General features: G+C 35.7%; 2 protein-coding genes across 2 annotated transcripts; both read right to left on the reverse strand.

The window, feature by feature from the left end:
* Positions 1–2,382: 2,382 nt before the first annotated feature.
* Positions 2,383–8,413, reverse strand: LOC102805139 (uncharacterized). The gene is made up of 5 exons (XM_006823359.3): positions 8,177–8,413; positions 6,125–6,176; positions 3,256–3,452; positions 2,969–3,118; positions 2,383–2,676 (listed from the first exon to the last, which is right to left on the reverse strand). The coding sequence occupies exons 1-5, from the start codon at positions 8,309–8,311 to the stop codon at positions 2,452–2,454; spliced, it is 759 nt and encodes a 252-aa protein (XP_006823422.3). The 5' UTR covers positions 8,312–8,413; the 3' UTR covers positions 2,383–2,451.
* Positions 8,414–12,879: 4,466 nt separating this feature from the next.
* Positions 12,880–19,251, reverse strand: LOC100377198 (uncharacterized). The gene is made up of 5 exons (XM_002740156.4): positions 19,026–19,251; positions 17,021–17,072; positions 15,731–15,930; positions 14,004–14,153; positions 12,880–13,433 (listed from the first exon to the last, which is right to left on the reverse strand). The coding sequence occupies exons 1-5, from the start codon at positions 19,158–19,160 to the stop codon at positions 13,209–13,211; spliced, it is 762 nt and encodes a 253-aa protein (XP_002740202.2). The 5' UTR covers positions 19,161–19,251; the 3' UTR covers positions 12,880–13,208.
* Positions 19,252–22,948: the final 3,697 nt, after the last annotated feature.

Here is a 22,948-nt window from a genome sequence, read left to right on the forward strand (position 1 = left end):
CAACGAAGAGCCGTTCAACTACCGAAACTCGAATTACAGACATTTGCGGGAGATACACTAAAATGGGCTAGTTTCAATGATACATTCAATGCTGCCATACATAACGATGGAACACTTGACAATATCCAGAAGTTCACCTATCTGCGAAGCCTTCTGACAGGTGAAGCCGCACGCACAGTTGAAGGACTTGATCTTACTGATGCCAACTACGCTAGCGCTTTGACATTACTCAGGGAAAGGTATGGACAGAAACAAGTCATAATCAGCTGAATCAGTGCCCACATGAAATCACTGTGGGAACTACCAACGCCGACGGAAGATGCCACAAGTCTCCGTCACTTCTACGACTCGCTCGAATCCCATGTTCGCGGTCTACATGCACTGGGTGAAGACGAGAACTCATACGGAAAACTTCTTGTACCCATGATTCTAGAAAAACTGCCGACTGAAATACAACGTCTTCTAGCAAGGGCACGTGGAGATGTCGCTTGGAACCTACCCGATCTCCGAAAAGTCATACTCACCGAAATTAAGATAAGTCAGGTTGGTAACAATAACATTTTAATAAATCAACGCTATCAATGATCATAGAAGACAACATGTAATAAGACTTGAATAATCAAACATTTTGAATCAAAGTTAACATTAAAGTTTTTAGAAAATATCTCTATCATGATAATAAAATGTCACGATGTAATGTGTTCAAATATTACTCGTATAGGTAAACAACTGAGAACAAAAAGTCAATATATTTCATAATGTTCAACCAATTAACGGCAATTAATCCAAGACATTAGCAGGCAATATCCGATAAACAATTTCAGGGTATAATCACAAGTCCTTGAGACGATCTTGTATAAAATGTCTAGCCGCAATGGCAGCCCGTCGTTTTGGGCGAGAATGTCTAGCATCAGTATCACTTTGTTGCGTTGTGTCATCTCTATTTTCACCTCCATGTGACAACGAGAGTGGTTCTGTGTCTCGTGGTGGACTCTCTTCATCTGAAGGAGTGGGTGTCTTCACCTCAAGTGAATACAGTTTGTGGATAGGACGATTTGTCATACTTCCCACATGGTCTATCATTTCAAATGTTTCAACATGTACTGATAGCAGCGAATCAACAATATCAAACGCAAATATCAAAACCTTTTTGGTGTCTACACTGCACTAACGTAGATTTATAGACAAGTGTTTAGAATTTTGCCCCAATCTTAAAATATTGGTCCGGCATCTGATAAACTACCACAATACCACGCAGTTGAACACATCTGATAAAACTCGCATACACAGACTTATTAAAAAAATAAACAGCAAATCAAAAGGGGTAACTTTATCGCTGATTTTTAATTCCCACTTTTAAGATGGCAAACACAATAGCATGCGCAACATACAACGTAAATGGTCGCCGGGACGCCCTCAAACGGTACAGTGTTCAATTATCTTAAGCGTGATCATCTCTGAAATGTTTATATGTTACAAGAAACACACTCACTTGTCTCCGATGAAAATATTTGGAAATATTTGGCGTGGCCTTGGTATTTTTTCTCATGGCACCGTTAATCGTGCGGGTGTGGCGATTTCGTTTTCTCCAGCAGCAACTGTGAATATTTTATCACAATGTGAAATCATGCCTGGGTATGTGTTGCACGCTCATGTTCAAATTAATGAAAATCTTGTTCATATTATTAATGTCTATGCACCCATTAATGGCACTGAGCGTGTGGAATACTTTACTAAAATAGAACAATTCATCAGCTCTCTAAATAATGACCCAGTAATCATGGGAGGTGAATTTAATTGTACCATTGAGCCCGACATTGACCGTAATAGAGAGACTGAACCGAACATGCGCACTGCAAAGCTCCTCAAATCTGTCCTGAATCATCACAAACTGTTTGATGCATGGCGCCAATACCACGGGAGTACTTTAAACTTTACTTGGGGGCGTGGTGGTACGCTTGTGTGCCTTGATAGGTTTTATGTCAGCAAATGTATGCGTGGGAAAATTAAGAATATTGACATAAGCAATGGCGCATTAGCTTTTTCTGACCATTCCATTTGTCCACATCAACATCGCCATTGGTGACAGTAAAAACAAAAGTCCAGTGTGGTGTATGAATACAGAAATTCTGCGCGATGAAGTGTATGTGGCTATCTTAACTGATTTTTAAGCGAAGTGGCAATCACTTCGAAATAATTATGTAAATATACAGACATGGTGGGATATTGGCAAAAATAAAATAAAGTTACTCACACAACAGTATTGCACACTCAAACAAGATAAATATAAAACCGAAAAACAAGCATTGGAAATGGAAATTAAAGCCATCGAACGTTGTACTGCACACGATACAAATAATATAATCAAATCAAACATCCAACTTTCTTAATAATAAATAAAGTAACATTTATTATATGATTAGCACAATTAAATGGCAAGTAAGCTTCTATTCACCAAGGTGTCAGATTCCCTTTGTAGTCATAAAATAATCCATTGTGTTCGTGTCTTCGTGACCCTATGACCTCCAGCATTGACCGTACACTTTCTTCAGTTGTTAACAAAGCATCTGGTCCACCCATGTCAGTTTTGACCCACCCAGGGTGCATCAATATACACAATATAGTGTCGGGTTTCAATTCTATGGTTAAATTCGTATGTATCATGTTTAATGCAACCTGGAATGGCCAAAACAATAGATTGAGTTGTGTTTTACATACATAGAGTTAACATTCAGTTACATCGCATACTCACTCTCTAAACTGTTTTGAATACGTTGCATGTTACAATAAATTACAATATATTTAGGATAAAAACGGAAGTGAATCACATCACACAATCAGCAACATGTACATATGTGTTGTATAATGAGGTATGTTTGCAGCTCCATAATTATCAAATATAACAAATACTAACCAGGTATTTCATAAGATGGTTTGAGATTGCACGAATTACGGAAGATAACGTTACCTTTGAGGCTCTATACCCATACATCCCAGCTTGTTTATTCTCATCCATGGAGGCAAACTCGGTGGATACATTTACAATGACGGCACGTGGTGCACTCATCTCATCACCATCAAACGTCTTTTCTGCATAGCGAATTAGTTTTAAGAATCGCTATAAATTTAAAATAACACGCCTGTCAGCTTTTCAGATCGATTTGTAAAGCAATACACATATATAACACAGGAGTCTTCTTAAAATTCATTCATTCATTCATTCATAATGGACTGTCAAACGGCTCTACACATTACCTTGGTGACCATGAGTGTTCCAATTACATTAATATTAAAGTGTTTAGTCATCGAGTCTGGAGTAACATCTTCCAATTTCTCATTAAGAGTACCTGCACAGAAACCAGCATTGTTGATCAGTACATTGAGTCCATTCTTGCCGACCACTTGTTCTACTTGTTTCTCTGCTTCCGATATACTTCCATGATCTTCCAAATCTACAATTATCGATGTTTTGACAGAAGTGTAATAGGTGATTTTCCGTACAATTGCGAGATCTCGCGAGATGCATGAAAGACGCGCGTCGAACGTCTGCCGCAAAAATCGAACGATTTGATTTTGAACTAGAATTTCTTTATTTCGTAGCTTACATTGACCGGCCGATCTTCGACAGAGGAATATTGCTTCCGAATACCCTTACTTAATCGAAATTGCCTATCATCAAATGTGGACAGCACATTATTAAGCATGGAAATGTCCCCGAAATACTTTCGCGTTTGTCGAATCCCACGCGATGTTTGACGCGACTACGACGCTATGACCTTTGTTTGTCCTGTTTTTACGTTCGATTTCACGCATAACGCGTGATTCTCGCAGTGAACGGAAAATGGTCTATTGTATATATATATATATATATATTAACGTTTTATCCTAGTAGTGAATTGGGGCGCCACACCCTACGCTCCTGTAGTCTGGTACGAATTGTTAAATATTGACAATTAAAAATTAAAAATTTAGACATACCACACATCGTCCACCTTATAAGTGCTATATGTTTGAGAAATCGGAGGCTAATAATGACCGTTTATGTTGGGCATGGAACGTGAAAGAACTACTTTTTTCGTATGAATTTGGTGATTTTTGGCATAACCAATATGTTAACAATATTGATAATTTTATTGCAATATGTATTTTGTCAAGAAAAATATCTAAACATTGTTGACAATATATCAAACTTGTCTTTGTAAATGTCGTATCTCTGCACATAATTTGCGCATTGAAGCTAATAGACCATTACATAATGAAAGGGCTGACATAATTTGTGTTTATTGTAACCTTTATTGTAAGTTTAGGATGAATTTCACTTTTGTTTGACTTGCCCATTCCATAATGCCTTGAGAATAAAATATATCCCAGAGAATTTTCTTATTTTTCCCACAATTGACAAATTTATTCATTTAATGAGCACCACTAATGTGACTGTTGTTAGAAACCTTGCCAAATTTATTTCCAATGCAACTAAGAAACATAATTCAACAAGATAGATTTTTAGTATTATTGTAATGCCAATATCACTAAGTACATGTTTACCATTGGACAATATCACTAAGCACAGGTGTACTATGGGGCAATAGCATTAAGCACAGGTGTACGATGGGCAATAGCACTAAGCACAGGTGTACTATGGGGCAATGGCACTAAGCACAGGTGTATCATAGGGCAATAGCACTAAGCACAGGTGTCCCATGGGCAATAGCACTAAGCACAGGTGTACTATAGGCAATAACACTAAGCACAGGTGTACTATGGGGCAATAGCACTAAGCACATGTGTACTATGGGCAATAACACTAAGCACAGGTGTACTATTGGGCAATAGCACTAAGCACAGGTGTACTATGGGGCAATAGCACTAAGCACAGGTGTACTGTGGGGGCAATAACACCAAGCACAGGTGTACTATAGGGCAATGGCACTAAGCACAGGCGTACTATGGGCAATAGCACTAAGCACATGTGTACTGTGGGGCAATAGCACTAAGCACAGGTGTACTATGGGGCAATAGCACTAAGCACATGTGTACTATGGGGCAATAACACTAAGCACAGGTGTACTATGGGGCAATGGCACTAAGCACAGGTGTACTATGGGCAATAGCACTAAGCACAGGTGTACTATGGGGCGATAGCACTAAGCACAGGTGTCCTATGGGGCGATAGCACTAAGCACATGTGTACTATGGGCAATAACACTAAGCACAGGTGTACTATGGGCAATAACACTAAGCACAGGTGTACTACGGGCAATAGCACTAAGCACAGGTGTACTATGGGGCAATAGCACTAAGCACAGGTGTACTATGGGGCAATAGCACTAAACACAGGTGTACTGTGGGTAATAGCACTAAGCACAGGTGTACTATGGAGCAATAGCACTAAGCACAGGTGTACTATGGGGCAATAGCACTAAGAATAACAGTCAAAATCGTGTGGTGATTTGAATGTTTGTTGTCCCAGATTAAGCACTGCATCGTCGCTTACAACAATCTCAGAATAACAGTATTGTACAATTTTTTTTTTCATTTTCAACGTGTTTATTTTCGTCGTTCGCCGACCCCGTTGCCGACCTGGTTGCCTTTGACTGTGTTGTGTTTCTAGCGATTAGCATGGACGCCATCTTTTCAAGAGCGACACCGCATAAATGAAATACGGCTGTGGTTTTTTGCATCTTGTATTGCCAATATCGTCATTGTAATCACGTTTGCCGTACCTATCCGTAATTGGAATTTCGATCAATCATCACGGTTTGTTTGCTTAGAGTGGAATGTCGGTGTGATTTGCATAAACTGAGGGGTATATTGTGATCAATTCGATTTCACGTGACCTGCCTTCTTCCAATCAGATTGGCGTACTAGAATATGAAAGATATATAGTGTGCACCACAATGTATATTACATCACATGATACGCGACCAAATTAAACGGACACGTCTATATTCATTGATGGAAGCCACTGATTGGGTGGTACCAGCGAGTGTCTGTGGTGTGCTACCTAATTAAACGGGCACGTGTATAAAGGTTGGTGAGGGCCACTGATAAAATGGTGCCTACGAAATGGTGCGTGCAAGTGATGATTCGATAACATGTCATAGTAAATGTAAACGGTACATACCAAGCTTCACTAAATTCAATGATGGATTTAAAGTGCAAAGTTTCTTTAATTCCTGTTGGAAAAAATGATAGAAATAGGTAAATTCCTCTATTCTGTTCGAACCCTTTTGCAACTTTGCAAAGTCTCTCAATCTAGAACTGAGAAAGCGTATTTCAGTTTACAAATACAGGTTAGAATATCGTATACATTGTTGCAGAAGCTTGGTTTTCCCATAATGTTCTTCAATCGCCTGGTCGATATAATTGAATCTTGGTCTGCGCATTTGCTCTTTCCATGTTTTTTTACAGCAATAAATTGTGAGCTGTTTCATTAGTGTTCCTCTAACATCGTTAATGAATTACCATGGCTTTGTGTCTTTCCAATGGCATGGTCTAGAGCTGCTCTCTACAAACGTGTGTATACTTAATCAATTTTGTATTGTTTGATATAACTATTTTGGGGATATGTGGGTTTAAAAATGTCAGTATGTAAATATCTGACCTTTAGGTAAACTATGATGTCGAAAAATTTGACATGTGAATATTGAAAGTGTACGGCCTCTTCGCTAGAGGAATAATGGACGATTGCACGATAACAGGGCAAAGACGGCGATGTTCGCAATAATGGACGAGACGCTGTCGAGTAAATTTGCTAAGCAAACATTCTCGTAAGAACCATGTTGCATGGTCCAAGACTACAGATTCAATACATGACTTCCTCTAACTGAACTATCATTCATGTTTCATGTATTACATGTATTACCATTTATATTAATAGTTTGTTACAAAGTAATAGTTACTATGCATTTTTTCACAATGCAACAGGATTTATTAAGTAAACGTGGAATATTCATGGAGGGTGTGTCTTAACAGGGTTTGTAACATGTGTAACCAAGGTACCATTGAAAATCAATTTCATTTTATGGTGGAGTGTCCCAAATACAGTATTAGACGCAGTGTTTCATTTGATACAGCTGCTGATGTGATTGACCCATTTCACATCCTGCCTCCTGAAGAACAGTTCACTGCACTGTTAAATAACGATAGTATGGACATCCAGATATCAAAGTATATCAACAAGTGCTTTAAAATTAGACAACAAATACGGGAATAATATGTATCTTTCTTTTAGAAGGAGTTGTTTTAATGCTTTTTTTCTATTAATATTCTGTTTTTGTAGATTAGATTTATTTTTATTCCTTCCTTCGTAACCATTGCCATCCCCTCTGGGAAGTGATAATAAATAAATAAAAAAAATAATAATCCATACATGACGTGTTTATATATTCGTGCATTGACCTCAATCACTACGCAGTTATCTTCTGATAATAGTATTGCACGTGGTACCGATCGACCTATCAGAACGCAGCGATTCAATAATAAGCCGATTACGGTATTAACTGATGTTTGGTGATTGAGAATTGAGATATTGTAAAAAAAAAAAATAAGTTGTTCCTTCTCGTCTGTCCAATTTGTGAAATTATGCTACGGTGTGAATCGAGTAATATGCACTAAGTGTATTCCAAGACATGGCATAGATAGATTAGCGTCCCATTTCCCGCGCAACGCTGCTATGATTGAAGCGAATTTGTTGCAGGTTGCACGTGACTACCCCACTACCCGCTTTAACTGTGACAAATCGCAGCATATACGGGTTATATATGCCACAGTTGGTTTTCCTGCTCAGTATTTTATGGAAAACAACATGGCGTCTGTTACCAATGATAAACAGACCGAATAAAAGTTCTTTGTGATTCGCATGGGACGATTGAGTTTGAAGATCGTTTCTTTGTTTAGTCTCTCGCACACGTGTGGGTTTTTAATGTTGTGTTTACATGTAATGTTATTGCATTCATATGTTACTGAGCCAGGCAAGCATAGCTTTGTCACAAACGTTTTTATATAGATGGTTCTATACATGAATAAATATCCAAAAACAGAAAGAAAATCAAATTTATATTGTCATGACAACTGTGGTCGTTGTACTCCGTGGATCTCAAATCACCAGGTACAATCTACAAGCACTGTATATTATTAAAACTAGATATTAGTTATTTTCAGGAATTCTACTTACCACTGCATTGTCTGGCGAACGACAACACGCAAACACATGTTCTGGTGGATTGGGCAGTTGTATCAGTTGTTTTACGAATTCAAGCCCAATGCCTCTATTACTGCCAGTAACTAAAACAGAACGTGCCTTGAACATCCTCACGTCAGATCAACTCACTTCCGGATAACCTGGTTTTCTGAAAACAGGAGTGCAAATAGATGGGCTTGGTGTGTATTGGGATTGGTAGATTGGGTTGGTTTTACCGCTCGGAGAGGAATTTGTCAGTTCAGGGTACGTAAGTGGTGTTGTGGTGATATTTTTGAATATACTGTAGAATGTGGAATGTACACCAAAATACATACATATACTTGGTAAAACTGTGTAATACATACATCTACTGGGTAAACTATTTATATATTTTAATGTTTTATCGTTTTATTTTTGTTACATTTTTGTATGCCGAGAATTTGAATAAATACAATTGACAATCCAAAACCATATTCCGATGTCGTGGCCGAACATGCACATACACATACTTTCCATCTACCAATACCCGCAAATAATTTAAACCATTCGGAAATATAGTTCTTGTTCTATTCTCTCCCTTGCCTTATTCGATGCACACCCTTATTTTGTCTCATGACATTTTTTTCTAATAGATAGAAACTACTAAAGAAACACAATCTGACAAGTTGATTTAGTGGCGGATCTAAGGGGTTCTAGTTATCTCGAAAGAATTGTATTTAATGCCACACTTACATGCTCAAGCACACGTTAAACGTGTTTTTCTAGTTTGTAATAATAATGTTGGACATTTCGCTGACTTTATGTTAAGTCGGGCGTAATTTATAGACAATTATTCGTCTTTGAGAACAAGTGGGAAATGTTGACAAAACACGTAACATTCAGGATTCCATTCTATGTGGTATAATGACAATTTGGGCCAATATTGTACTTGACAACTGCTATTCATAACAGATATTTCAACTGTTATTGCTTAATCGTTTATGAATGAATATTATGAGTATTACTGAGTATTAAACGTTTGTGTGTGGGTTTTTTTTACTGTTTTTTTTTTACTGACTGTTGTTATTATTATTGCTGAAGTTAATCCGGTACTGTGACATTTGCTTCCACACCAATGTTCATTATTGCACTGATTGCACTGAAGTCTCAGGTTATTAGCTCATAGTTTACAAAAAAACAAAACAATGATCGAACAAATCGAATGCCAACAAGGAAATAGAAATTAAATCGTCACATTAATATTGCGTTACAATATAGGATGAAATTGTTTGAGTTCATGTTGAATTTCTATGTTTAGTTTTAGATGCAAATTGTTGTATAAAATCAGTTTGAAACATTGATTGTAATTGATACCTGACCAACCACGAAATACGTGCTGATCAGAATTAAGGGAACCATTGTTATTATCGCGTAAAATGAAAACAAATTTACGATTTGTATATAACATTTTTTGTGCAGCAAAAATATCTCAATCAATTCCTCGTCGTTAGGCAGTATATACAAAATGCTATCCTGAAACGGGAAATTCGTCCGTATGTCTAACGTTATTTCTTTGACACGTTGTGGCAGTTTGATATGATATGATATGACATGATATTTACATGTACCCGCATATTTAAATATATTATCAATTTGAAGACCATACCTAAACTTACATGAATATGGCGACCATGTGATTCCAAAAGAAAAAGACAATTCAACATACGACTGGTTCATTTCAGTAAAATCTAACTATGTGGAGCGAAGTTTTATCATTTACGAAGGATTTTGTCATAAGGGAGGGTCGTCAACTGCGCACGCGCGAGAATTGAGTCCCAAGCGATGATAACACACTCTAAGAACACAAAGGCTCATGGGTAGACGCTATGGTCACCTGGCGCATGCGCAGGTGACGACTCTCCCGCTTTAACCAATAATATACCAAAATGTTTTATTCTCAAGGCAAATAAAACATTCTGCCAAATATTGGTGACATGTATCACCGATATGTCCTGATCAATTCCAACTTGAATATGTTGTGTTGTACAGTGTAACATCATTGATTCATACTCAAAAACCTCGTGCACAGAAGAATTTTAAACTTGGTATATGAATGTAGATTGTATATATTAGATTATTCAGATCCATCACTTTTTGTGTATTTCGATTCAAAATGACAGACTGGTGGACATTTTGATTTTCAGTTTTGTTTGTAGTCATTTCTGTGATGTATTTTTTTTTGCCGATTAGGTTCTAAGTTAGTGCATGGCCTATAAAGTATCCATAGTTCACATACGTAAGTAAATGGGGATTTGAACACTTCTGGTAGATGTAAAACTTGTGTTGTGTTTGCAAAGTTGAATAATTTGGTCTAATGTCTGTACCACCAATATTTTTCACAGTTTGTATAAGAGTTTCACAACACGAAGTTGCTAGGTCTGTAAATCACTTTTAACAAAACAGAGTACCAGTAGTACCAGATATCCGGAATGATAAAACATACTTTGCTGACTAGTCCCACCCAACATGATTGATCTTGTATTGTAATTCACGTCATGTAATAAGGATCTAACATTGACATTCATTAGTGATCCATATACGTGAGTCGTAATTAATCACAATGACAGGAAACTCATTCGTGCATTGTAGTTCACTATATTAACACATATTCAGCATCATCTGCCCTGGTGACACCTTTCTCAATATGAGTATGGCACAAATCAAGTTACGATTTAAATTTATTATTAACCCCAACCCGGACAAAGTCCGGGCGGGGGCTTGTAGTTTCGCCTTCGTCAGTCCGTCTGTCCGTCCGGAGTGATTTCTCGGAGATGGCTGGACCGATTTTTTTGAAACTTGGTAAAAAGACATAGTGGTCAACCATACATGTGCACGTCAATTTATTTTCTGATTCGATAAAATATGGCCGACTGGCGGCCATTTTTAATGCCAAAATTCAGTCAAATTCGGTCCTTGTGTGTCCATCGTCATTTCTCGGAGATGTCTTGACCGATTTTGTTGAGACTTTTTACAAAGGCAAAGGGATCACCCATACAGATGTACGTTGTTTTACTTTTTTGAAATGATCAAATATGGCCGACTGGCAGCCATTTTGATTGTTGATCATGGGTTTTGTCTGTCCATTGATATTTCTAAGAGATGCCTTGACTGATTTCAATGATACCAGGTAAAAAGACACAGTGAGGAGGTATACATATTCACATGGATTTATTTCCTGATTTGATCAAATATGGCTGCTTTGCGGCCATTTTGAATGTCAAAATCCTGTAAAATCCAGTTTTTTGGGTGTGTCCATCATCATTTCTCGGAGATGCCTGGACCAATTTTGCTAAGACTTGGTACAAAGACAGAGTGACCACTGGTACAGATGCACATTGATTAATTAAAGGAAAGCTCATTTGCATATTTTATTATTAATTTGAATTCTTGTTAATATCTTGTGAACTAATAGTCCAAATCAGACCGAACTTGGTTTGTCAATATAAGATATATGCTATGCAATATTGAGTTTCAATTTAATTAACGAGCTCATTTGCATATTTAATGAATTTTGAATTTTTGTTGATATCTTGTGAACTAATAATCCAAATGAGACCAAATTTGGTATAGACTTACTTGATCTGTCAATATAAGATGTGTGCTATGCAATATTGGTTTTCAACTTAATTAATGAGCTAAGTTGAATATTTAATTAATTTTGAATTTTTCTTAATATCTTGTAACCTATATACGCCTGGAAAGTAGGGATTTTATTTGGTGTCAAATTAATAGAAGCATGTTGTGGCAAGGGCTTGGTTATTTTACTGGCAGTTATGGTAGTCCTGCCAAGAATAAACAGTTCTTTTTCGGCTACTGCACTCATACCTGACAAAGCAGTCCAAACCCAGTAAAATCCAGCCTTTTGGCATGTCTATTATCATTTCTCCAAGATGAGTGCACTTCAAACTTTATAGATTGACAGAGACCACTGGTGTATATACACATCGTTTTTAAATCAATATCTGCTAGTGGCAGCCATTCTTTTAATAATATCTTGTGAACTAGTAGTTCATGTGATTGCTATTTAATATTGACTCAATTGAATTTCCATATTCAATTGATTGTGAATTTTTGTTAAAATTGATGTAAATTTTACCAAATTTAATAGAGATGTCCTAGCTGTTAACTTTGAGAAACATACTTTTGATTTTCAACTTAATCTTCCTACCCAATTTTATACATATACATTCAAACTTTATAATTCATAGCCAACTATAATCACATCTGACAAATGGGGGCTGTGTCATCTTCAGATGACTTGTTGTACTAATATAACAATGAACCTGGTACATGTATTTATAAATATATTTGCACAGTATTGTCCATACGAGCATGGATAATTTAAACCAATGTTACAGCATCTAAATAAAACATGTACATATATTTAGTTTAATGTGTTACGTGCCGATCATACGATAAACATAATCAACCAAAAAAATAATTTAGTGCAGTACTTAATGTACTCCATCAGTGGTGAGATTGTGATGGTTGTGAGACTGTCAATCTTTTAACTGCTGATAATTGTGGCTTTCACCATTACAAACAGACTTGCATGTGATAATATAATACATTCCAACATTTTGGAACTATTGGATTATAGAAAGTAGCTTATTCAAAATTTGAAACTATAACTTCTTGAAAATTACCATACTCAAATGTTTAACCATATGCAAAATTTTAATGTAGAATACAGCCATAGTTGATACAGTATTGTACCTTTGATAAGCTTCTAATTACTATTTCATTCAATCATGCAAATAAAACAAATTGAAATGTTACATGCTGCTAATGTTGAACTTTCGAGCTGAATACAAAATAATATATCCAATTTGATGCTCGCACACAGGCTTTATTCTTGATGATACCAGTAAATTTGTCATTCTTTTTGCAAAAATTATTTTTACAACAAGGTAATTTTAGCTACACAAATGTTATACAAATCAAATATATTCTAGATTAAAAAAACACAATACTATTGTGTACATATTCACCAAGGAATCAGATTTCCTTTGTAATCAAATAATAATCCATTGTGTTCGCGTCGTCGTGACCCTATGACATCCAGCATTGGTCGTACACTTTCTTCAGTAGTTATCAATGCATTTGGACCAGTCATGTCAGTTTTCACCCAGCCAGGATGCATCAGTACACACAATATGTTGTCTGGTTTCAGTTCAACTGCCAAATTTTTATTAATCATATTTAAAGCAATCTGAGGAATACAGGAAAAAATATATATGGTTATAATTCATTCATTGTTCCATTGCGCAAACACAACTAAAACATATTACAAATTATACCAATTTTGGTATTTTGGTAACAATGTGACCCATTGTTTTACTACAACTTTCTTTATGCAGATTGAAACAGCCACACTTCTATTCATATGCAGAAAGTGATCACCAGCGACTTTGAATGGCCACTTTTGAAAATAGGTACAATACTGACATGTTGTCAATGTTTATTGCAAAGCAAAAGGCCATTGGCCCAAAGAGCAAATACAATTTCACTTAACAATGGTAACAATAAAAATCATTCAAGTTCTGCTTTTCATGGCAAAATAAACAAAAGTAGCTAAATGGTTTAAATTGACATCATTTCTTGAACTCACGAGCGAGATAAATTTGTTGTAACACTGTTACAACAATAAAATATTAGATACATATATATTGTAATAATTAAATGTGTTACTTATTAAATAGCTAGTATATTTAGTAAAGAATTAAACAAATTGGTATTATGTTGTGGGCGCATGCATGAAGTGTTGATTTGGATGTTTTACCTTTGAAGTTCTGTATCCGTACATTCTAGCACTTCCATTGTCAGCTATAGAGGCACACTTGGTAGTGATATTAATGATGGCAGCACGTGATGCACTCATCTCATCACCCACACCCTGCTGAGCTGCACAACGAATCAGTGGCAACAGTCTCTAGAATGAGATAAGATCATGGTAAGTGATCAATTTGTAATATACATGGCATATTTGGAACATATAAACCTACATTGTGACGACCCTCACTATTCTCATAATTTATATTAACATTTAATTGAATTTAAGCCAAGTCTGCGTAGCTTAGGTTTAGTGAAGGGGGAAGTATGGTTCAATTTATATAAATATTAATATAATTGTACCATACCTACCCCCTGTACTAAACCTAAACTTTGCAAACATTTCTTTGTTCAGTCTTGGGATATTCAACTTTTATTTAATTAAACTTAATTAAACGCAATTCTTCATTGAATTGCATTGTAATTGAGTTTAATTAAACTTCAATTAAAACGCAACCCTATATAGGAACACGTTTTAATCGATTTTATATCACAACTATATTAAAAGTTAATTCAACTATATTAAAAGTCAATTCAATGTGTGTCGTCACAACGATGGTACGACGTGAAGGTGTGTATTTTAATGAAACTTGATACATAGATGCTCTGAGATAATGTGCAGAATTGATTAGTCTTTGGTTGAAATTTGTGCATATTAATTATCTAATTTACATATTAATTAGCCAATTTCATTTGTTTCTCATGTACTATTCAGCAGATTTTATTGAAACGTGGTACATAGTTAAAATAAGACATATTACAATAATTTTGCATGCAATAAACACAATTTTTTCTTTGTATATTGAAAATGTCTTCTAATATAGTAAATACCTTCAGCACATGGGAGTTCTTTCTAAGTTTTCTTTGATTTTGATGTTGATTTTAGAGCATACTATGCATCGTATGAATGAATGATTGAAATTTAATTCACCAAAAAGAAAACAATATTACAGGTAGAAATTCTACAGATATTAAATATATATACGTTTTGTATATAAATAAATAAATAACGAATTCTACTTAGAGTACTTTCCTTTTTTTGGTGGGGATTACAGATATAGTTCATCAGAACCAGTCGGGTCTGTAACCCTGTATATATAATTTCATAGTTTAATCACACAAATCTTCAAATGAAGAATGAAAGAAAATAATTACAAATCAAATATTGAAGAGATAGTTTTTTAATTTTGCTTTAAATACGTGTCTCTTTGTGATGGTTTTAAATGCATCAGGCAATGAGTTCCAATGTTTTGTTGCAGAATATTTTAGACTGTGTTGGTTGAGTGCAAGATTCAGTTTTGGAGTATAATAATTCAAGCTACATGCTAAGCAGGTTTGATAATTATGGGACAATGGGTCCAAATAGTTGTAAATATCATGTACAAAATATTTGTTACTGAGATCAAAGACAAATAAACAGGTTTGTAACTTGCAAAGTGTAAAAATATCTAGTATTCTTAGATTTTGGAAAAGAGGAGCAGCATGGCAATACAAAGCAGAGAAAGTGATGAGGAGTATTATTTTTTTCTGTAAGAGATATAATTGGTTGAAGTAGAGTTGCATATGTAATACCCCAGATTTCGAGGCAATATGTAATGTGTGGAAGAATTAAGGATTAACAATTTACCACCACCCAGCCCATAAATTTGAATTGTTCATTTTTAAATTCACAATTACCTTGGTGACCATGAGAGGTCCAATTGCATTAATATTAAAGTGCTTAGTCAGCGACTCTGGAGTGACATCTTCTAATTTCTCATTCATTTCACTGACACCAAAATATCCAGCATTGTTGATTAGTACATTGAGTCCATTCTCACCGACCACTTGTTCAACTTGCTTTCCTGCTTCTTCAATACTTGTATAATCTTCTAATTCTACAGGTATGGAATTGTGAAAATGCAATATCTGTATTGATTTCATTGTGTATATATCAATGTCAATTCTTGTCGTTTATAACCGTTATAAACCATGGTAATATCATTATAGTATTTTTATTATCTTATCTAAATTTTTGTGTTATTTATAGCTTCACAATGGTCAACAATGGTTGTAGTTCAAGATATTCGCGGGAGCGGAGCTTATGTCGCATAACGTTTTATGTTACTACCACTGTACCATGTATTTCTATGGGCCCTGCATGAGCTGCTATGGAACGCCAGTCAAAAAGTCTGTGAAAACAGCTAAAGTCAAGTAAACAGCACAAACCTAACGTTGAAGTAATTCTGAGCAACTACATTTACACATGTTGTACATGTAGAGATAATTTTGTTACCCTATTTATGGGAATCTCAACAATTATCCCAAAGTACAGTTTTCTGAGAGTTTTCACTGTGATGGTTGCCAGGCGGTGAAAATGCCCCCCCCCCTCAAGAATAAACAGTACGGTACCGGTACCATGTGGTTGACCATAGTATTTGATTGTCTGCAATCATCAGAAACCAAGGTCAGTCAGTTTCCTGGCTGTGCTAACCTATTTATTCAATATTTTATATCCATTAGTGTACTTATATCATATAAATAGTTTGCACCTCATACATCTTATTGATGTGCCAAAGAGACATGCAATTCCCTTTTTTTTTGATTGCAGGCATGCAATATTTTGAGCATACCTATAATTCTACATGGTTTATTTAATTTATGATAAACTAATATTACATTTGATTTAAAACATACATAGTTATTTATGGCTAAGACATACAATATTTTAAATTACTATATATTTATTTTGGTGTTATGCGGAGGCATCATTCCCAATCGGTGTAGGTTTACAGTAACCTCCACATGGTTAGTTTATTATTACTGCAACTGTGTAACATAGGACAGAAACAATGCAGTATAATGATAAACATGGCAGTGTAATTTAAGAAAACTGTAACAAAAATGAAGCTCAACTCAGCTCTAAGACTATAAACAAAAATTGTGATTGTGATCCACAGCAACTTAGTACTTGTAGGTAGTACGTACCGAGTTTAATTACTTTCAATGATGGATTTTCACTGACAAGGTTCTTTAATTCCTGTTGGAAAAATGCATAAAAACCTTTATAATTATTTTGATTCGTGCTCCCTCATATATTTGAACAAGTCATTTTGAATGATCAGGTTGAAAGAATTGCACCAAAATGAGTCAAGCAGACCTTTATCAAGGAGTTGTGAACTACAAAGTAACTCAAAAACTGCACGTTGACAGTCCTTTGTGTGTAATGTGGTTAGTAGCCATTTTGATATACCGGTACATATGTCATCCCAAAGTATCGTTTTATGCGAGTTTTGGGCCTTTGTTTTCACCGCCGCGGGTTGCCAGGCGGTGAAAATGCCCGGATGTCCCCCCCCCCCGAGGATATTGAGAAAAATTAGACCTTTGACCTCCCAATTTACATGCATTTTAATGTTAATAAAATAAGATATTCTGATGAGTGTTGTGTGTTATTTTAATTGATCAACTCATTAAAGATTAAATCTTGCTAAAATCGGGGGAGGATGTGTTCAAAACAAATACTTTTATATAGTTCCGCGGCAGAAACGCTGAGAAAAATGGTAGCGGGTGGATATTTAGCCTTCAGAGGCTAGTTATGCGTCATAAGACACAGGTCTGTGCTGAATAGCGCCACCTGTGTTGACATAATGTGGTTAATGCACTATATACTATGGTGAATGCACAACATATTATGGTGAATGTACTATATGCTATGGTGAATGCACTATATACTATGGTGAATGCACAACATATTATGGTGAATGCACAACATATTATGGTGAATGTACTATATGCTATGGTGAATGCACTATATACTATGGTGTATGCACAATATACTATGGTGAATGCACTATATACTATGGTGGATGCACAACATACTGGGTGATTCCCATATTCCAGGCACTAAGAGACCACTATTGAGGATATGGTTAAACAGTTTTTGTAGAGGCTTTATCAGGACATTTCTATCTATTTGTTATATGCTATCTTCACCAAGAGACTTTTACTCTTCAAAGCACTGATTGCAGTTTGAATTTCTGTTTCTATTTTTAGGTTGTCGTTGAATGGGGTTTCATTTGTATCCAGATTCTTGAAATATTATTTCAACTGCCTGCTCGGAGTTATCAAAATTAGTTAAAGCTAGTTATTACACATATCTTTGCGATGTAGTGCTTCATTAAAGAGATATTTTCATTTCTCCTTCCAAATATGTGCATCTTTGCTGTTTTAAAGCTTTTGGGGCACCTGTGTGCAACATATCAGTGACAGAGATTTGAATGTTTGATCTGACAAGGTTAAAATCAAAGTACATAGAATAAAGAAACATTTTAAAATAAATTTCTACTCACTATTGTATAAGACCAGACTTTTTATATTCCTTGTTTCACGAGTTTTTATAAGGCAATTTTTTGGAGGAGGGCAGAAAAAAAATAAAATTAATTCTTTTTTTCCATTAGATTTGTGTGATTCTCAAAGAATTGTAAGTGAGATCATTGATCGGAGAGAAGAAATGAAATAAAATTTTATTCCATTTATAACCTTGTTTCTCATCTGCGTGAGACTTTGGTACTTTAATCATGATACTTCCACGAAAATGTAACTTGGACTTGTTATGCGGCGGGCGGTAAAAAAATGAAGATAAAAATAATATTTTTTAGCATTTTTTTTGCGCTTAACAAGTCGGCGGGCGCGAGAAATTACGCTGAAATAAAATTATATTTTTATTTCATTTTCGGCTCCTGTTCATTCGGCGGGTTCGCGAAACAAGTGATAATAAAAGTCTGGCCTAATCTACAATACTACTATCCTGACTCCAGCAATGTGTATTTACTAGTAAGATCACCTATGCATCTTTCATTAGTTATGACAGTGATTGTTAGGACTACTGAGCCAATTTTTGTGTATTTACTAATGTCTTTTTTCCAATAGTTGACAAAGGTCTGATTCTTTCAAATCAAAGAAGCTGGAGTGTTGTGGACTTATAAGTACTTACCACTGCATTCTCTGGGGAACGACAACACGCAAACACATGTTCTGGTGGATTGGGCAGTTGTATCAGTTGTTTTACGAATTCAAGCCCAATGCCTCTGTTACTGCCAGTAACTAAAACAGAACGTGCCTTGAACATCCTCACGTCTGATCAACACACCCACACATGCAACGTTAACACAGACAGCTGATATCGCAATTGTCAACGTCTGGGGGTCAAAGTGCAACCTATTTTACAAGAAGCCTCGTTTTGAGTTTTGAGTTTCAAATGCTCACTTTTTACCTCCGCTGTCGACTTTGTCGAGCGGAGCTTATCATAGGAGTGATTGTCCGTCGTCGTCCGTCGTCCGTCGTCCGGCGTCCGTGTCAATGTTTTATATTTTTGACTTCTTCTTGAAAACTACAAGCCTGAATGCTTTGATACTCGGTGTATATGTGCCTTGGGTAGACCTCTCTCAGATTTGTTCATTTCATGATGATATCTTCAATTCTCTAATTTTGGTGAATATTTTTGTCATTTTTGGTAAAAAGTGATATTTTCGACTTCTTGTTAAAAACCGCACGTCCTATTGCTTTGATATTACATATATAGGTACTACATGTGGATCTCTCTCAGATTTGTTCATTTTGTAATGATATCTTTAATTCTCTAATTTTGGTGAATATTTTTGTCATTTTTGATAAAAAGTGATATTTTCGACTTCTTGTTAAAAACCGTAATTCCAATTGCTTTGATATTACATACATAGGTACTACATGTGGATCTCTCTCAGATTTGTTCATTTTGTAATGACATCTACAATTCTCTAATTTTGGTGAATATTTTTGTCATTTTTGGTAAAAAGTGATATTTTCAACTTCTTGTTAAAAACCGCAAGTCCAATTGCTTTGATATTACATATATAGGTACTACATGTGGACCTCTCTCAGATTTGTTCATTTTGTAATGATATCTTTAATTCTCTAATTTTGGTGAATATTTTTGTCATTTGTTGTTAAAAGTGATATTTTTTACTTCTTGTTAAAAACCGCAAGTCCAATTGCTTTGATATTACATATATAGGTACTACATGTGGACCACTTTCAAATTTGTACATTTGTATGATGATATCTTCAATTCCCCAATTTTGATGAATATTTTTGTCATTTTTGGTGAAAAGTGATATTTTTTAATTCTTGTTGAAAACAGCAAGTCCCGGCATTGATACTATGCATATTGTTCATTTTCTAATGATATCTTCTGTTCTTTAATTGAAATGTACATTGCTATTAAACAGCGGAGCTATCTCAGCCGAGAGGCTGCTTGTTTAATGCACGTATTACAGTCTATTCGTGTGATTGCATGTAGCTGCACACAGGCTGAACGTACAGAAACACGTATTATTTATTTTGGGATTTCAGCTTGCAATACATTACCAAATTGTTTCAATTCTATAATGTCCACTATATTTCGAGCAAGGATATGGCCCTGTATCGAGACATGCCCATATTTACGTCCATGTAGAGGGACTGCGATTTAATTCAGCAACCAAGCATACGAATAGGTCGTCAGGCCCGGCTTAGTCTTTTCCACGAAACGAAATGAAACGAAACGAAATAAAAATATATCAAATTTGTTAACGACATTGAAAATCGCCACGTCATAGAAATAGATTTCTGGAGAAGATTTTGTTTGCAGCTCAATAAATATGAGTAACTAACATGACAGCTCAATAAATAAATACGAGTAACTATAACATGACATGACCGCCATTTCGATTGACAAAACATGGAACGATCCAAACTACCCCGAAACGAGCCAAATAACTTAAAACTAGCCAAAAGCGAGCCAAACGGACCAAAAACGAGCAAACGAACTAAAATTGGGCACAAAATCAAAGAGGGTGAGCGATCAGCCATTTTTGAAAGGATACTTTGAACTGGCAGTTGGAGGCGCTGTTCCCATCTCGCTGACTAGCCAATGTCCCAGAAGAAGTCAACACAAGTAAATAAATAAAAAATCGTAATGAATATATGCAATTAATAAAATGATAAAGACACTAATACACAATTATAATACATCAGCAAATAATAAATTGGTCCATGGCTAACCTAAGTTTTCCAAAAAACTATTAATATTTGGTTTGTGGCGTAATTTCAATGAATTAATTAGCAGTAAGCAATTTAGATTTAGAGTTTAGCTGTAATTTTCAAAGTTTTACCTGTAGTAGTGACATTTGGTTTTTAAAAAAAAGTATTTTGAAATGGGTGGCTAAAAAACTACTTTTATATTTAGAAAGAACTCCCTGCGGACGGGAGCCAACGCAGCCAAAAACCGTTCTCGCATGAATGATACGTCACAATTCAACAAGCAACGCTCATAATATCGCCTATTCTTCCAAAAACTGTAATTTATATCATGAAATCTAGGATACCCCGCCACGTGTAAAAGATGCTCTTTAATTTCGATAAACACTAGCTGCAAACGTTATGTGAATGAGCATAGTGGACCCTCTTCTGGGCATATCCGATGCCACATAATTAAAGCATTTTACTGAGGCACAAAGTATATGTATGGTGTAACCTTTCCTACGTTACATTGTCCCATTGACTGTATCTGTTCAGTATGTGTAATGTGGATAAAGTTACGTATATACTACCAACAGACACATTTAAGGTGCCTTACATTAACAATAATGGGTGTTATTGTAGTATTTGTGACGTCACACCTACCACGGTAACTACGTCACTACCCTATTGGAAAAACGTTAGGTTAAAGTTTGTAGTTGCTGCATTACATAGAAAAAATCACAATATTTGTTAAGTGATTTAATTCAAGCACACACTGAATACGTCATACAATTTACTTTCAGAGAAACGCGATATAGGGTACAAAAAGTATTTTCAAGGTACGGTTACCCATTTGCTTTTCCCCCACTGGCAGATCTTAGGAATCAAAACGGAGTACACATCAGATACAAAATTCACGTCATGTCACACGTCAGTCAGTCGCACCCTCAAGTAATGTTGTTTATGTTAAATACCAGAATACCTTGTGATCCGAATTGATTGTGTTGATACTAAAGGCTACAATCGTTGTTTTATCGTTATTTTTTTTTTACTTCAATCAGCTGTTTTGTCTCGCGGACTTAGTGGCTAGTTCGTCGTAGTTGTGCTGCTTGAATGGAATGATCACTGTGACATTTGACCTATTCACCACGACGTGGAAATTAATCAATGGAAATTAAATAATTACCAGTTTCAAAAATAACATTACCACTGGAGTTTTGTAGCCTGTGGTAGTGAAACTGCTCTACGTGTCATGTGACGTATTATGACAGCCATAACACCATGGCATCGTCCTAACAGTTTGAGCATGGATGTATAAGTTTATACCTCCATGGTTTGACCGACATGAAAGTAACTTTCACTCCCGCATGTTAACACATCTTCTCATCTTTTAGCAGACGCCAGGCGAGCTCATAAGCCAACTAATAATATATATACGGTTTTAATTGAGTATGGAGTCTGCAGGCATAATGTGGTAAATAGTTTGTGTATCGTATTGAGTTGGCATCAGTTGGCATACTTTGCATGATATCACTCAATGTATCATGTCTATGGAAAGCCACAGCTATCTTAAGTCGTACAATATCATATTATGTAGTGCATTTATCATGTTATGTGGTACATTTATCATATTATGTAGTGCATTTATTATGCTATGTAATCCATTTACGGTGTTGTGTAGTGGATTTACCATGTTATGTAGTGCATTTACGATGTTGTGTAGTGGGTTTACCATGTTATGTTGTGCATTTACGATGTTGTGTAGTGCATTTACCTTGTTATGTGGTGCATTTACCACGTTATGTAGTGCATCTATCAATTACGGAATTGACATTTACAACATCGCACTCGATAAAATTAAATCGTCTTACATGTAAT

This window comes from Saccoglossus kowalevskii, chromosome 1 (genome assembly GCF_978046115.1).
Source record: "Saccoglossus kowalevskii chromosome 1, keSacKowa6.1, whole genome shotgun sequence".
Lineage (NCBI taxonomy): Eukaryota > Metazoa > Hemichordata > Enteropneusta > Harrimaniidae > Saccoglossus > Saccoglossus kowalevskii.

Coding starts and splice junctions, on each gene's coding strand:
- LOC102805139 (XM_006823359.3), bottom strand. CDS start 8,311: ATGTTCAAGGCACGTTCTGTTTTAGTTACTGGCAGTAATAGAGGCATT. Junction 6,177..8,176: donor GTTCGCCAGACAATGCAGTG/GTAAGTAGAATT, acceptor TTTTTCCAACAG/GAATTAAAGAAACTTTGCAC. Junction 3,453..6,124: donor ATTGAATTTAGTGAAGCTTG/GTATGTACCGTT, acceptor CGATAATTGTAG/ATTTGGAAGATCATGGAAGT.
- LOC100377198 (XM_002740156.4), bottom strand. CDS start 19,160: ATGTTCAAGGCACGTTCTGTTTTAGTTACTGGCAGTAACAGAGGCATT. Junction 17,073..19,025: donor GTTCCCCAGAGAATGCAGTG/GTAAGTACTTAT, acceptor TTTTTCCAACAG/GAATTAAAGAACCTTGTCAG. Junction 15,931..17,020: donor ATTGAAAGTAATTAAACTCG/GTACGTACTACC, acceptor CCATACCTGTAG/AATTAGAAGATTATACAAGT.